The sequence below is a fragment of the Passer domesticus genome, chromosome 1, assembly GCF_036417665.1.
Source record: "Passer domesticus isolate bPasDom1 chromosome 1, bPasDom1.hap1, whole genome shotgun sequence".
NCBI lineage: Eukaryota > Metazoa > Chordata > Aves > Passeriformes > Passeridae > Passer > Passer domesticus.
In genome coordinates, this window is record NC_087474.1 from 7999801 (window position 1) to 8016855 (window position 17055).

At 38.7% G+C, this 17055-nt stretch overlaps 1 protein-coding gene across 3 annotated transcripts in view; it reads left to right on the forward strand.

Annotated features, from left to right (window-relative positions):
• UBE3C (ubiquitin protein ligase E3C) overlaps positions 1-17055 on the forward strand; it is a 70140-nt gene that overhangs the window by 49759 nt on the left and 3326 nt on the right. For 2 of the 3 annotated variants that reach the window (XM_064435564.1, XM_064435593.1), the window contains 4 exons: positions 6035-6247; positions 13174-13362; positions 13459-13525; positions 14368-14498. In XM_064435564.1, the coding sequence (XP_064291634.1) occupies positions 6035-6247; positions 13174-13362; positions 13459-13525; positions 14368-14498 (600 nt within the window). Of the gene's footprint in view, positions 1-6034; positions 6248-9878; positions 10024-13173; positions 13363-13458; positions 13526-14367; positions 14499-17055 lie in introns of those variants that run through there. The other variant, XM_064435664.1, reaches the window with a different exon arrangement.

The window sequence follows — 17055 nt, forward strand, 5'->3', positions numbered from 1 at the left end:
ATTCCCACTGAGTGGGAAATCTGAAGTACGACCAATTTTCAAAAGGCTTTTTCTAAAAAGACAATAACAATAATTTTAAAATGTAATGATATTGACACTGCTGCAAGGGCTGTTAAAGCTCACAGGAGCCTCATTACAGGCATCAAGCTGTGGAATTTTGGACTCCTGTTCTTTTAAAAGACAGAACAAAGGTGAGCTATGAATTTTCACAGTAATACAGGGAAGATAATGCACCAGATTTTCCATTACTATGGTGATACAAATGCTTATAGACATCTGCTACTGCTCAGAGGCTTGGAAACAGTTTGAGCTCCAGGGTAACAGGACACATTGCATTGAGACACACACTTGGGAAAAATAATTTTATTTTACCGTATTGGCATTAGAAACAATATCATTTGGGATTTGCTCAATTTTAAGCACATTATTAAGCACATCTTTAAGAAATTATTTTATGTAGAGATTACTAAATGGTAGCTCTAAAAATGCTGCAAAATATGAGTACACGTTGATTTTAATGTAAATTCTTAGTTTAATCTTTTTCATTAGGGTTGAAAAGTCTCTGCTGTCCCCACAAGCTTTGTGAGTGTGATGAAATATTTCTAGGATATAAATAATAAGATAGAAGGAAGTTCTAATGGTTTTGCTATTTTTCGATCATTTTTATTAATGGTTCTGTACAGCTTTGAAGATCTATTGCACTCTGTAAGTGCTAAGTATTATTTAATAGTAACTGTTTAAAATTACTGAAATAGAAAGGGTTATGGTCTTGGGGACTGATTATGGAAATAACTGAATTTAAGTCCAGTCATTTACTCCCTTATCCCAAAAGCTGTGCATCTTTCTAGGGATATGACTTTAGCATTGTTTATGCTTCAGAATGCAGTTCTGGGTTGTGAAGGATTAATGGAAAGTAGCAGCATTGACTGATTATTTTTCTTAAGAAAGATTTTAGTTGAAATAATCAATGAGAATTAGTTGTAGACCTGAAAGTGTAAGTAAAGGCACTAAAGCTGCCTTACAGGGAGGGAGGTTTAATTAATTCATCTATGAATTTGTTTATGCAATTTGTTGAACCTTATTCAGCACGTTGTAGTGCTCATGTAACCTCTGTTGTGTGTAGCTAATCTGACTGAAATGACTCCAGCTTACATTCTGTCCAAATCTAAAACATGCTGTGGAATCTTCTGTTTCTGAGGAGCAGTTCCCCAGTCTTGGGGTCATACCTGAGCTATACCTTGTGTGACTATGGGGTACTTAAATGGTACTGTGGTAGTTACCATCTGTAGGCCCTGTCAGGCACTGTTGTTATTTTGTTGGAAGAAGAGAAGTCCTCCTTGTCCAGAGAACTGTCATCCTTCTCTTTTTGCCACCATGTACTGCTGTCTTTCAGCCCAGATCCTTCTTCCATGATATATTACAGGTGCTAATTGCATGCCTGTGTTCTGAAGGGTGCTTGCTTTAAAGAACTGTTTCTTGTTCCTCCACGTCACAGGTGTGTAGTGAGTGCATTCAGTTTATTTGTGTCTGAAGATCATATTTTTCATCACTTCAAATGTCCACATTGTGTTCTGTGTCACTGAACTGAGTAAAGGCCAGTCCCTGTAGCAATCAATTACTGTGGAGCTACACTGTAATCACAGGTAGCTGAGGTTATTTAAAGGAGGAAGGACAGACTTCAGACTGCATGTGAAGTGAAAACTTAGTAACCACAGTAGGCTTTCTGTTACTTTGTGGTTTTTAATATTCTGGTGTGTTCTGCAGGCATTCTCCCAAAGGGGGAGACAGGTGGATAAAGTTCCTTTCACTGAGCACTACTTTTTCCATGGTGAAATAATTTCTCTTGGCCTTTTAACCAGGAAAAAACCCCTTATTTTAACCATCTCTTCAGATAATAGAAAAGGCTTGACATAATTAGAACACTGGGTTGGAGGGTACTAAAAATAATTTGTTACTGAAATACAATTTTTTTTTTGTTTAGTCATTTCAGAAGCTTTTAAATTCCTTTTTTTTTTTTTTGATATCTAGAGATGTCAGCTTTTAACTATAGAGCATCCCTAATCTACATGAGTTTGAAAGAGTGCTGGGAAATCCAGGTTGGCCTTTTCCACAGACGTTACCTTTCAGCTGCTTGGGAATGTGTCACTCTGTGAGCACTACTGTGCTTGTGGGATTGCCCTTGATGTGAACATCACTGTCTCTGCTTCAGACCAGTCTCTTACCCCAGGCTGGTACCTGCAGATTGCCCTTCTGTCCAGTTGGAGTGTTAATAACCTTTCAGGGAGGCAGAGTTTTGTAGGATGGGTTGTGGTTGTTGGTGTTGACCCCATGTCTCAATGTTAGGAGCTGGGAGTCTGATGCCATCCATGGCCACCAATTGCTCCTTTCATGACCTCCCATCTGGACTCTGCCTTCCTTGGGCTGCAGGGTAGAGACAGTGGGGTCAGGGGCTCAGATGGGAAAGCTGGGAATGGGGACTGTCAGAGCTCATCATAGAAAGGCATTGGTCCCATCGGTGATTCCTGCAGAATGAAAGGAAACTTGGGAAAGGGTGAGAGTACTTGAAGTTTTAAACATTAGTTTTAGAATACACATTGGTTAAATGGCTGGCTTTGAGCTCCTGAAGCAGTGTATGAACAGGAAGCTCTGATTTAGCCAAACAGAAGTAGACATCACTGTCCAAGAGCAAGCCAGTTTCTGCCATCCGTGTTGTTGCTCATGGGCTGTGAAAGGAAGAAAGAGGACAAGATCTGTGTGGAGAGGAGAGCATGACCATATATTTTATTAAAGGACTGTGTAAGTATAATGATGCTGCTTCACACTGCAGCTGATTACCTTGGCAGCTGCTTTCCTCTGGTAGAGGTGGTCACCATTCCATTGGCTGTTGCTGATGCTGGGCTCCTGTATCCTTGATGTTGATGTTGCAGAAAGCCAGTTCAGAGAATTCAGATAGGCAAAAAACTAAGCTTAAAACAGGGTAACTTCCCAAGGCAGTTCAGTATGGAAGAACAAGGAAGGAGGGAAGTCTCCCTCTTGGCCATTAGATTAGCTTTAGTGAGAAAAATCCCCATCAGGGGGGCTTCCATGGGCAGCTGGCAGCTCAGAGGTCGTGCTCCTGGTGAAAACAAATTGTTCTCCAATTCCCACCCTGTTTCAGCCATGGCTGTGAGCTGGGTCTTACTCTAATTTAGAACTTCAGTGTCCCTGCTGTGGCCACCAACACACAACCCACCCTGAAAATTCCAAATCCAACAGTCCAAAAAAAAGCACAGCACAAATAATCTGCAAGTTTTGAACCTTATTCAGGTTGTAACGACCTTGTAGCCTCTCCTGTACAACTGCTCTGCTTGCAGACAAGCCCAGGGGAATCAGCAGCTGATGGTTCTGTTGCCCTGGCAGGAATGTGTGTGATCACATTTTTTAGCAAGAATAGGTAGTTAGATCAGTTGATGCTGAGAAATAGAAAAGTTAGATGGAATCCAGAAAATAAAGTTTCCACTTATTTACTCATATTGTACACGGCAGTTCTCAGCATCTCTGCACAGTGCTCAGGCTGTAATGGTGGTGGCCTTCACCTCTTTGAAACAAACCCAAAGTTCATCATGACTTTATTCACCAGAGTTTTAGTGCATTTTTTTATTAAACTTTATTAGGATAGCTTGACTTTCAAACTAATTAAAACACTACTGTTTGTCTTCTTTCCAAAAATACTTTATTTTGAATATTGCAATCACTTAGCTAAGAGAGGGAGTAATTAAAGTTATTCTCAAGTTGCACAATTTAGTTTATTTAAAAATGCTTTATATAGTTTTTAGATGAAGTTATAAATGTTCACTTTGGAACTACCTGAAGATTAATAGTGATGCATTTGAAATGCATTATTTTTTTATTGATTCTTAATGTAGTAAATTACTGAAGTTATTTGGCAGCAAACAGAAATAGCCAGTGATGTTGTTCACATTTATTTTCCTGATAGCATCACAATTTGCATTAATTGCATTGCAGCTGCACTCACTTATATTAAAAAGCTTCTACCATAATTAATCCTTTTTATTTCAAATCATTTTGGCACAATTTCTAGCAATAAACACTCATAAAAGACAGACACTTGAAAAATAACATACAAGTTTCTTCAATATACCTATTGCTGTTTTTTTCCTGACAAGGAATTATTGATAGGCTTCTAGGATCAAGTGTTGCAAGTGGTGAAGACTTAAGACCAGTTTGAAAAATGCTAAGTGGATTATTTTGCATAAAAAATAGACAGGTTTTGAATTTGTGTAATTAACCTGTGTTTAGAAAATACCTTGATTTATGTCTACATTTGTATTTCAGTTGCATACATTATGGAAATTTAATTTATAATCCATTTAGCTGATGTGATCATAGTTTTTAGTGCTATCATTTATTAGTCCTTGTATATTGAATGCTCTAAAGGCTTAAACCTGCCTTGTGTAAAAAATTACACCTCTGCATTTACATTTTATGAGTCACAGATGGAATTCCATTTTAAATTCGGGTAGCTTTGATATATTTAAGGAATTACAATAGCTTTATTGTTACTAATGCAGGAACAGCAAACACTGACCTTACACATTGCAAATTAATGATTTATCCCTCTAGTTTGCTTTTAAAGTCAGCTATACAAATGAGGATTTTGACTTCTACACCTTGAATAAATCATATGGCTCTAAATATAATGCACCCTTTGGCTTTGAACTCGTTATTCTCAGGTTTTTTTGCAAGGTCTAACTCACCTCATAGAAAAATGTTCTTTCAGAAGTTTAAGGAATTGCGTATATTTTTCTTAAAGTCTTTGTAGGAATATCATTGAGTGATTAGAGCTACATCTATAAATCTTTTTTCAGTTTTGTTTTTTTTCCCCCTCAGTGGGATTCCTTTTCTAAGTTTGCAGCAGATTATGGAGGAATTAAGTAACACCAAAACTCTGCTCTTGGAGAGTTAAAAGGGAGGAAACAGTGATATTACAATGATGTTATGTTGGTGATGCCTTGTCTGATCAGCCTGGTATTAATGGTATTAATGTTATTAATGATGGTATTAATGTTCTGGGGAGATTTGGTTGTCACTGGTAGAGATGCTGATGTGGCAAGCAGAGTGGACAAGGAGAAAGGCAGCATGTGCCAGGAATGGGTCTTTTTACACAGTGGTCCTTTATTCAGAATAGCCCTGAAGGGTGCACCTCTCCTTCTTCTGAGAGCTACCATAAATACCTTTTTCTTCCAAGCAAGCAGTTGTTACTGACTTAATAAAAAGATACTTTGCATTATGTGGAAATGTGCTCATACAGTAGAGAAACCTAGAATGGTGTTGCTGGAGTTGGAAAATTCTTGGGGATAATTTGAGGTTGCAGTCAAAAGATTTGGGTCAGGTACATGTTTTGTTCATTAATTTTTGACATCTGTAGCAGGGTCAGGCACAGAAAGGATGGGACCTGTGACACAGTCAGAGCTGGTCAACTTTGGCTTGGAAATGAGGATGTTTTGACTGTGGCATTAGAGCAGTGGAATTCACCAAACGTGCAGCCATGAATCTCTGTAACATGCACCAGATAGTTTTTATTAGTTTAAAATGTACTGGGTTTACAGAGTTATTTCAAGGGGACGAGGGGGATGACAGTTCTACATGTAGTGATTGATATGAATGGAATAATACTTGTGATGGTGCTAATGGAAGTAGAGGTGTAAACTTATTTTGTGAGGCATTCTTGATGCAGTTGCATTGTCCTTTAGCAAACCTTGCTTTTCCTGAAAATAAATGCAGTTTGGATAAGAAGAGTAATGACAGATAATTTGGGACTTTGGTATTTCACAAGAATACTCACATTTCAAATTTTGGATGGATATTCTTAAATTTATGCAATATTTGAGCTATTTCTATGCCATAAGAACCTACTCAGGCACCAAATTAAGACAGAATTACTCAGAAGTTGAGAAACAGACAATAACCTTCTGAATTCCTGTATGTGCAAGCAATAAAATCTAATATGCTTTTTAATTGCTTTCTTTTTCAGGCTCTTTATGAAAATATGCTGGTGGAGCTGCCCTTTGCTAGTTTTTTCCTCTCAAAATTATTAGGGACAAGTGCTGATGTTGACATTCATCATTTAGCTTCACTAGACCCAGAAATGTACAAAAATTTGCTTTTTCTAAAGAGCTATGAAGGGGACGTGGAAGAACTTGGACTAAACTTCACCGTCGTAAATAATGACCTTGGGGAAGCACAGGTAAGAATGGCTTTGAAGTTTGTTTTTTTTTTTTTTTCTTTAATCTATTGACTGATGAATCTGTACTATCCCTGCTAACTAATTTTTTAATTAAAAAATGATCGGAAGCAACTGTTAAAGGTGCTGTGAGGCATCAGTTGGGATTCTCACTCAATATTTGGAGTAGAGAATAACTAACTGTGTACGTAAAAAAAAAACCTTAAAGGTCTGATCTTTAAGGAGTAAACTGCAGTGATTCTTTTTTAACAGTCATACATATAAAGTTCTATTGCTTGAGAATGTTTATTGAAAAAAAAAGTTGTTTCTTCAATTGCACTTGTAATAATAGCAAAATTTAGATTATATGTAAACTACAGAAATACTGCCTAGTTTTAGGATGTAGTTAGAGAAGTTTTAAATAATAATGATAGTAAAGACCCTTTATTGTGAGATAAGCATTGTCTCCTTTATCTGTAATTTTCAAAGTAAGGGAGCCTAAAGTTTGATCAACCTGAATTTTTTTTATTACCCCCCACTCTTTTTTTTTTAAGGGTTGAGATACCAGATTAGTCAGAGGGGATAAATGGTGTTAATGCTTCTGAAAAGCAGTTACTTGTGTCCTTAAGTTTGAGTTTTTAATGCAGTTGCACCGTATAATTGGATTACAGCTTTTATGTGCTCTGCTGTGTCTACTAAAGATCACTCACAGTAGAAAATAAATGTCACTAGAGCTCTGAAAGCCTGCCTTAGTGTGCTAATGCAGGTAACCTCCTAGGTAAAGTCTTTTGTCATGTTTCCTCTTTTGATTTTGAGGATTTAAAATTGAGGATTTCAAACTTACACTTGATTATGGCATATAATTGGATGAAAAAAGTAGACCTGACCACATTGTGATGAGCAGCAGCATCTGAATTCAGGCTCCTATCATGAGGAAGGAGCAGAGACTCCAGGAGGGGGTGAGCAGTGCCCTGGGTTTGCTCTCAGGGAGGCCAGGACTGTGCACAGCTCCAGTGCAGCAGCACCAGTGAGATGCAGTGACCTGTCCTGGAAATTGGGAGCTGGAATTCTCTGAGGCTGCTTAGGTCATGGCAAGTTTGCTGGCCAAAACTTCTGCTTGAATGGTGTCAGGCTTGGATTTTATGTTACTCTTCTGTCATCTGTTTCCTGTCATTTTGGAGGATCCTAAAATCTGGATTGGATTAAATTTTAAAATTGCACCTTCAGATTTGGGATTCCTAAAGCACACTAAAGGGGAGAGGCAACAGTTGCCTGATATAAATAACATATAATATTAAACACATGCCGTATGTCATTTTCCTGCCTGGATTATACTCCCTGTATAAAAACATCTGACCTGCACTATCTTCAGAAAAACACTCAAAAACTTGAGATAAAGATGTGATACAGATGTACCCAAAAAACACATTCTGAGAGGTGCTGGGTGTGGCTGGTACTGAGCTGAGCACCCAGAGGTTGGGTTCTAGGAACAAAGCACACCAAATGGCAGTTTCCAATGTTACCTGGGATTTTTAACACTGGGGGGAAAGTCTGAATTCTAAAACTATTTAAAGTAATAGTTTTGTTGGTCACAGCTAACACAAATCCAGTTTAGTGTCTAACTAAAATGAGGCCTATGGCTGCTATTTTGAAGACTTATGATTTGTAGTTGTTTGGCATAACTTTAAAAGGAAGATTTAATATATTAGTGAGTTAGTGAGTAACAAGGTGAAATGTAAGTTAAAATAAATATTCTGATGCTGGTTTATACTTGAAGAGAGAACATTTTTTACCCACAATGTATCAGCCATATTTTTATGAAGCTCACTGCCTGGTGTAGTTCAACAGAACCCATTGGTTCTTGTCACTGTCTTTTGCCTTCAATGCAGCAAGTCTCTTAACTTCATTACCTCAATAAACCTCATATGGATAAATACATTTTATCTGCTGTTTGACTTGTAACCATTGCATACTAATTGATTGTGTCAAGGTAAGGCTGGTTCACTTTGGGATAAGAGCTTAATTTGCACTCCTTATGTTGAATGTACATTATATGTAGTTTTCAGCTAAACAACCACTTTAGTGTTTAATAAATTAGAGCCCAATAAATGCATCATAAATCTATCATTGTAAATAGCTCTGCTCATGACAGTGTCCATCCACCAATTGTGACACAAAAGCATTATCTGCAATGAAAGACACATTCAAAAGAGGCTCTATTGCCTCTGTCAGTAGTAGAAGGTAGAAATTCTATTATCAGTGTATTGATTCCAATCCTGTAATGTGCTTTTAGACCCCATTAAACTATTGTCAAAGTGCATTCACCAGAAGTTGAAAAAGGTACTTAATAATTTGCACATTAGACCTGCTAATTAGGGGAGCTATGCCATCAACCTTATCTTCCAGCCCCAAATAGCTTTTGATAAAGATCCATCTAATGCAGTGATACCAGCCTACATTTCAGCTGTTGGGTGTCCTGCAGAAAATGGTGGCCAGTAGCAAAGTCTCAGAGGAGGTCAGCCTGTGGTTACAGGTCTGTATATTGATTTAGTTTTTCCTTTTATCTTGTAGATGAGATGGTTATGAAAGGTATGTAAGAATAAGGGTAGCAAATTCAAGGAAATACCTTCTCTTCTCAAACCTTCCTTCCTCCCCTTCTTTCAGTGAGGAATGCAAGTTCTGTGGCTGCCCAGGGCAAGAGGGAGATGTAAATAGTCATTCCTCTTCCTTCAGAAATGTTGGCTGCTGTACTCAGAAACTCTGCTTGAGAATATCTGTCTCAAACACTGATACTTGAGAGTACATGGATCACAAGTTGAGTGTGATCAGAAGATTCCATAAATAAAGTGTAGAAGTACAAATCCACAGAGAAGCACTATGATACATATGGTAGCAGTTTCTGTAAAATCCATATCATACAGAACTTGGTTTTGGGACACCTTGGGCTTTTGATCAGGTGTGAATGCCATTGCTGTCACTGAAAATATGCTGACTCATCAAAGGGGAATTCTTTGCTTTTAAATTTCTTTGGGGGAAAATTTTGAAGCCTTAAAAAGAATTTTGAAAGTTTCTGTCTTGACAGCCTCTTTATCAGGATGTAGTGGCTTAGATGGATGATTTTAGAAGTTTTCCAGCAGCAAAGTAATGAAGCTGAGGCTGAACTTTCTCAGGCAGACTCGTAACACTTACAGAAAGTGCATTCTTAGGCATTCAAATGCAATCTCCTACCTGGTACTCCTGCATGAACATCTGGTAGGCAGATGACAGGGAAAGGAAAACAAACTTTATTGATTTCTTTTCAAAATGGGGAAAAACTGTCGGGGTGATGTGAGCAAAAGTGATCAGAGCCCAAGAGAAAATATAAAAGATTCTCAACTTGTAGGAATTCTTGAATATCTGTAAGAGCTTTATGAAATTGCACTAGGGGTTCTGTGATTCTGTGAAGAGATAATGTATCTTATGTCTTCATATGGGACTTTTCTCTTTTGGTATTTCCCCTTCATTTTGAAGATGCACTTTGTGAGTAGGGAATCAAATTTGTCTGAGTGATCTGAATACTTACCTAAATTATATCTATGGTTTGATTGCCTTTAGTACATGCGATTTTGATTGCAAACCAAGTTAAAATGCTTTTTGTTTGTTTGTTTAAATTTAGATCTGCAGAACAGAAACAGATGACACAGGGCTGTGGTTTCCTCCTCCGGCCATCCCAGGAATCCTGGGTTATTGTCTTGCCCCATCTAGTGGCCAAGTCTGGATAGACAAAATAAAAATGAAGCTGATAAAGTGATAAAGATCTATTAAGTTGTGCTATGGCCTTTTTGAAAAGGAACTCTTCAACAATCATTCCTGACTTTTAGAATTAAGTGGGAATTCTACAATAGTTCCTTTAATGCCATGAAAACACTGAGTTCATCTACCTTTACTTTAATGTTTACCAAGTGTTACTGGTTTCTGTTTTACATCCTTCTTAGCCTTTTTGGAATAATATATTTGTTATTTGTGTTCTGTTATCCCTTTTGTTCTGGTCTTGGATGACACTTTAACACAGCAGTGGTGAAATTAAACTCACACTGACAAACTCTGAAAATGGATAATCTCTGGAAAATTGCAGGAAATGCCCTTAACTGAGTGCTGCACCTGTACTTGTGGCAATGCAGGGCTCTGGGAAGGAAGGGGAGCTACAGAAATGTTGCTGCATCAGAAATCAAGATTTGCTATTTAAAAATATAAAAATGAAAGGAATAATAAGATTAAAAAAAGAAACAAAACAACTTTGTCCTCTTGTCTAAAAATAGCAGTCAGAAAGAGTGCAACACCTTTTTTGTTTTGAAGGAAGAACTTTATGGGGAGAGAGTAGCTTTTTATTATGGAATGAGTACAGCTTTCCTGACATCCCTAGAGTACTGTGGAGCCAGTGCTCTTACAATGCAAATGTAAATTAATCTGTGTCCTGATTTCTGTTTGCTGGCTTGCAGGGAAGGTCAGACATTACACTTCACCTAGTGCTGGAATGAATCTTAAAATACAGAAGTTTTCTAGAACACCCTGCCAGTAGTTCCCTTTGGCTATTTTAGGAAGGAGGTCAGTTCAAGCATCTTTTAGTGTAAATACTGAGCTCACAGGAATTGTTGTATGCACGTGGAGTGATATCTGTTAGTGCATTGTTGGTGCCCATATTCTTAAGAGATGCTTGATGAGTTAAGTGATACAAATATGCTTTAATGCATTTTAATATGGCCTAATTCAGTGTGTTCATACCTCAGAGGGAGGGATTGTATGAAATGGTGTCAAAAACCCAAGGGATTCTGCAGTTCTGCAAAACAAGTAGAGAAGGTTTGTAAGTGGGCAGATAGTGAAGCGTTGATAATACTGAGGTCACAACACTGATCTGTTCACGTGGAACTGGTTGCTCTGATCTTGTAAAGCTAAAAGGACAAGAATTTAAGAAGTAATAGAAAGCTTTCTGGTCTTGTTAGGCTTTGTAAAAGGTATTTTATAGGAGGAAATTAAAAAAACTGTCTTTACTTCCATGTAAAAGTTTCTGGGAAGATTAAGTTGCTGCCCTTAAGTAATACACCATGGATATATCTGAGGAGGCAGGAGGGAGCTGATTAAGCTCTTCAACACTGAAATGAGGACAGTAGGTATGAACAAGCTTTACCCGTTGGATTTGAAGTGAAAATTAGAATGTTTCTTGTCAATAATTGGATTAATCTGATGATTAACGTTCAGCAGCAGTAAAATTACTACAGTGGATGAAGCACAGAGAGCCCAGCAGTGCGGGGGCCCCTTCTCATCAGCTGTTTCCACTGTGGTATGGGACATGTCCCACGCTTCTATTAATACTCCATGTGGATTTTGCCAGTAAAAATACCCTCACCCTTGGGCCAGCCAGGGGCCCCAGCACTGGCCTGTACCCTCTGGAACCCTCCCTGGCTGTGTCCCAGGCCAGGCACTGCCATGGGTGGATCCCAGAGAGAGCCCTCCTGGCTCTTGTGTCCTTGGTTCTTGTGGAAGGGAACAAGATAACATGTACAGGGTGTGAAATGGTGTCACTTGCACTGACACCTTCCTTTTGCTTAATTCTTGCAGGAGTAGGGTTTAAGCATTATCAGTACCTGCACACAGACATGGTGGAGTACTGATGAGTTTTTTTTACTGTAGGAACTAACAAAAGCCAGAAGCTTGCAGTTGAAGGATTAAAGTGGGAAGTAAGACATATTTTTAACACCTACTGTAATTCAGGTTAGCTTATCAAAGAAAGTAGTAGATACACCATCACAGGATTGCACGTCTCTCAAAATGTGCTGTAACTCATCTGTAGATTTATGGAGTTAAATACAGGAATCTCTAGACAGAATCTTCTGGCCTGTGTCATCTGGGAGGTCACAATTCACAGATCTTAATGGTTTCTTTTGCCTTAAAGAGCTATGAATCAAGAAAAAACCTGAATGCTCAAAAGCATGGTGACTTTTTAATCATACTATTTTGCACATTTTACTCAATACATGAACAGCTCACATTATTAGGTAGCATGTTAGAAAAGCAGCTATTCTTGTGTTTAATTCTCTGTGCTCTAAAGATGCCATTATTAGCACATACTGAAGTGCACTATTTAAATGAAGAAATTGCTGACTTCAGAGTGTAGAAAAAAAAATCAACAGTTTTTGGAAGAGTTCAGAAGGTCATGGTATTTTGGCTTTTTAGGTTTTTTCAATTCTTCTCTTAAATACTCTTAATAATACCTCCCAGTTGGGCTGCTGCTTAACTAAATTAACCTCATGTAGTTAAGAGTAAAATATGTGAAGGGCTATAGTGTTCTAATAACAGCTATCTTTGAATCTGGTTTATATCTTAATGCAAATACAGTGTCTTTAGTTTTGGGGGTTTTCTTTAAAGAGAGGTGCCTTGGTGTACTTGAAGAGACAAAAGTTGAGCTTCCCAGTAGAAAATAACAGGTGGGCTTAATTTGTTTGATTGTTTTTTTTTACTTTCAGTGAATGTACTGAGTATGTACAACAGTACATTTTCCACAGGATGAATTGTGAATGCTGAGCATTCTGCAAACCAGGCTTGTGTCAGACTTGGAATTTTGACTCAGCGGACATTGCTTTTACCATAATGTGACCCTGCAGAATTCACCAGCAGTTAGGGGGGAGCCCAGCCAGTCAAGGACAGCTTGCCTAATGCAGCTTTCTGATGATAAACCATGGGGCTGTGTGATGAGCTGCATTGGCAGCTGGAGGTCTGAGTGCACGGAATGTGCTCTTACACATAACCAGAGAAAACACCTGCCTTTGTAACTCCTCCTGTCTGTCTTCCTTTGAGGTGAACATTCCCAAGTGTATTCTAGCCAACTTCAAACAGATACATCAGTTTTGCAGCCCCATGTCAGTTAGGGCACAGAAGTGCAGTTCCCCAGGTGATGAGACTGGCTGTGTTTGTAGGTGGTTGAGCTGAAGCCAGGTGGGAAGGACATTCCCGTCACCAGCGCCAACCGGATCGCGTACATCCACCTGGTGGCCGACTACAGGCTGAACAAGCAGATCCGCCAGCACTGCCTGGCCTTCCGCCAGGGGCTGGCCAACGTGGTGAACCTCGAGTGGCTCCGCATGTTCGACCAGCAGGAAATACAGGTTCGTGTGCTCAAAGCTGCACAAAAAACTGCTCCCCACAGAAATCATTGCTGATTCCTGCCTCTGATGTAACGCTCGAATTTCCTTTGCCGTTAGGTTCTGACTTCTGGTGCACAAGTCCCTATTAGTTTGGATGACCTTAAATCTTTCACAAACTATTCAGGTAAGCATATTTTACTTCAGTTAAAAAATCGATTATGTCTGACTTGGGAATAACTGAACTTGCTTTTCATTCTGCCTTTTAAGAAAAAGTTGCAGGGTCATTCTTGTTACCTTTGGCCAAATTCAGAAAATTGGCTAAAATTACAGCCCAGTTTTATAAATAGTGGGAAATTGAGATACACAGTTTATTCTTTTTCACATGCTTAAATGCAAGTTTATAGCCAGATAAGTTGAGGGTGTTTCTTTTCTAAATTAAAATTAATCACTGATTGTGTCTGATTGATCTGAAAATAAGTCTGCAAATTACTTTGGGATAGTAGTTTCTACTACCTCATTCAGATGCTTACCATTTCTTAGACGGTCTGAAGAGAGATCATATATTTTCCTTGTGAAAAATGCAAGGTACATTAATTCATTTGTCCCCTGCATTTATCATGAATGTAATCAAAAAGTAGCTACCAAATCATCAGTTCACATCTGGGCTTACCTCAGGGTAAGCAGATTCATTCCATAACATTCTGGGGTTTGCAGATTTTGCACACTTTTGGAGTGAAAGGTAATAATCTGAAGTTACTAGCTAAATACTAAACTAAATAAAATAAATTTAAAATAGGCTTCAGTGAAGAAAAGTGCATTTAAGAAGCTGAGGGATATAGCAGCCATAGGTAAGCAGTGAAACTGAAATTGCAGTGATGACAGATCTGTAGGTACTGGAAGTTAGCAATACAAGCCTGCTGGCTATAATATATTCCCCAAACCTTCAAGACTGATGCTAGGTTTTCTGAGGAATTTATGCCTTACATAAAACTATTCTAGCTGTAAATAATTTAAATCTCATTGCAGGTGGCTACACAGCAGACCATCCTGTAATTAAAATATTTTGGAGGGTTGTAGAAGGCTTCACTGACGAAGAGAAACGCAAACTACTCAAATTTGTAACGAGCTGTTCTCGACCACCTCTTCTGGGGTTTAAGGTATGTCCCCTGACTTCCTAGCAAGCTTTTAGAAATGCTGCAGATGCTGGTCCCAGTTTTTTTTGTCTAGGAATCTACAATTTGAGAATACTTGTCCATGACTACAGAAACAGCTTCAATGTTTGCATTTGCATGTGTAATAAGTACAGTTTTAAAAGATGTAATGAAGTGTTCTGTTGCTTTCTGTTTTAACTGTGAAATTTGGTAAGCCTGCAGATCACTGATTAGAGCACTTGCTGTGTGTGGTGGAAGGTCCTTGCTGCCATTTCAGGTTGTGCAGAAGGAGAGTTCTGCTACCAGTTTCAAGCAACAGGTTGAGTTAAGCCTAGTGTCTTCTAAGTCAGGTAAAAGAGAGTTAGGATATAAAAGCAGTTATTAAATTTGATCCTCTTAAATTAACCATTTGAAGCAGGACATGTATTTTCTTTTCTTCTAATTGCCATTTATCTGCTTGTAGCTCACAGCTCATTACCCTTAGCAGCAAAGTATTTAGCTGCAGTCTCCAGACTAATATTTACAGGGAAGCTTAAGTATCAAAATCTACTGTATTGCTGATAAAACTAAAGAGAGGCCAAGGCAAGGTGAAGACATTTTGAAACTAAATTCTGGGGTTGTTCTACCCATTAATTTTAGTGGACTTCAAAATTTTGTCTTAAGAACCAGCCACCACATCATTTCCTCTAAAATGTGGGAACATTCAGTGCTGTGTGGTGGTGTTACCATGTGGATGGATGGGCAACATCCTCCATCTTCAGTGTTTGTAATCTATAGCTCAGCTACACTCCTTTTACAGACATCTAGGATTGGAGGTGGCACTTGCAGTTGGTAATTGGTCTGACTGTTCCGTGTGTCAGCTTCAGGATGAAATGAGTCATGTCTCAGACTCCCCAAAACATGCTGGCCAGATCCCCTTTAACAGCAGAGTGTCCATAGGTATGGATATGGAGACAAGGGACATGGCTGTTGAATCACATGAATCCTGTCTCAGGTATTTGTCTGTTGATTTATGTAACTCCGTACTGAAAAGTGTTGTGCAGGCTTTTCTCCTAAACCCCCCAAGTCCCTGCAGATATCACTGTGCAATGCAGTAGCAATAAATAAGATTTTACAGGACAGCAGGAAGAGCAATTGGAAAACTCCAGGATGAGACCAAGATAGAACAGTGCACAGTCACATGAGGAAGGGAGAACTGGGAAACAACTGGGGAAACAAGTAAGCAGTAGTTCCCATTTGTTGTCATCCTCTTTAATTACAAGGGGAGAGGAGGAAATGCAGATGTAGGTACCCAGCTTTGAGGTATCCGGTGTGACATTTGAAGGGATGGAGGAAGTGAATCAAAAGTCTAAAAATATGAAGGCTGACAGTGACACAATGGAAAGAAAAGCTAAATGTGGAAAGCCGCAGTTTGTGTGTTCACTTGGGAGAAGGGCCACAAACTGCCTGTAGCAGACATGGCTAGGAAAAAATGGAAGCAAATGAGTCACCAGATATTCAGCATGAAAGCAGTCAGTTAAAAGATGAATTCACTGTACAAGGGGCTTGCATGCTCAGCCACAGGCAGCAGTGTTGGCAGAGGAAAGCAGCTGAAAGGCCTTAGAGCTGCTCTGCTGGGCAGCTCTGAGCGCAGCCTCGGCAGCGGGGCTGCAGCAGGACCTGTGAGCAGGGATTTACCCCAAACCAGGGGCTTGCCAGGAAGGGCAGGGGGTGACTGGTATTGTCATCAGCAGGAATGTCTTGGTAGCCCAAGACAGTGCATTGTTTGGAGCTTGGAAGGTGCAAAGTGTGAAGTCACAGGAGTGCTGAGTATTACCAGCCAAGTAAGCATGAGGATGTGTTTATGGTGATGGCAGACATGAAGACAAACCATCTCCAAAATCTGTTTGCACTTCTAGTGTGTGTGCTGTATTTTTCTGAGAGAAACACGATTTCTGGTTCTCACTCTGAAGTTTTCTATGTATGCATTATATTGTGGGACCAGTGTGTTTTCTGTAAGTCAGTGCATGTTGATTTAAGATTAGGAAATACCTTGATGGTCATAGTTTATAGATAACATAGTCTAGCTTTGCATCATTTAAAAATGTTCAACTTTCATTGCCAGAGTCAGCTTCAGAATAACATTTACTAAAGCTAATTAAAGTTTAATAAGTTTAATAAATGTGATTGTTACAGATTAAAAAAAAAATCATTAAAGTGTGGTTGAAAATTGTTAAGTTCCAATCAGGTCACATAATAAATTGATGATACTTTTCCCTTCCAAACTATTGCAGTTTCCCGCTGTACAGCATTTAATTATGCAACAAATGGTGCCCTTGGCATGACATTTCAATTTAGAACTCCATTTTTCCATTTTTAAAGCTAGAGTAGGGGAATTCAATTAGCATTTTGAAAGGAACACTAAAAATGCAACATTTTAGCCATGAAATACTTTTAAGGCCTCCATTTGAACAATAATTTAGCTTAGAATCTCATTGACCTTTTGCCTTTGAAGCTGGAATTTTTTTCCAGTTTCTAAAATCAGAACTTTTTTACCTCAGGCAAGCTTTTGATAAAATGAATA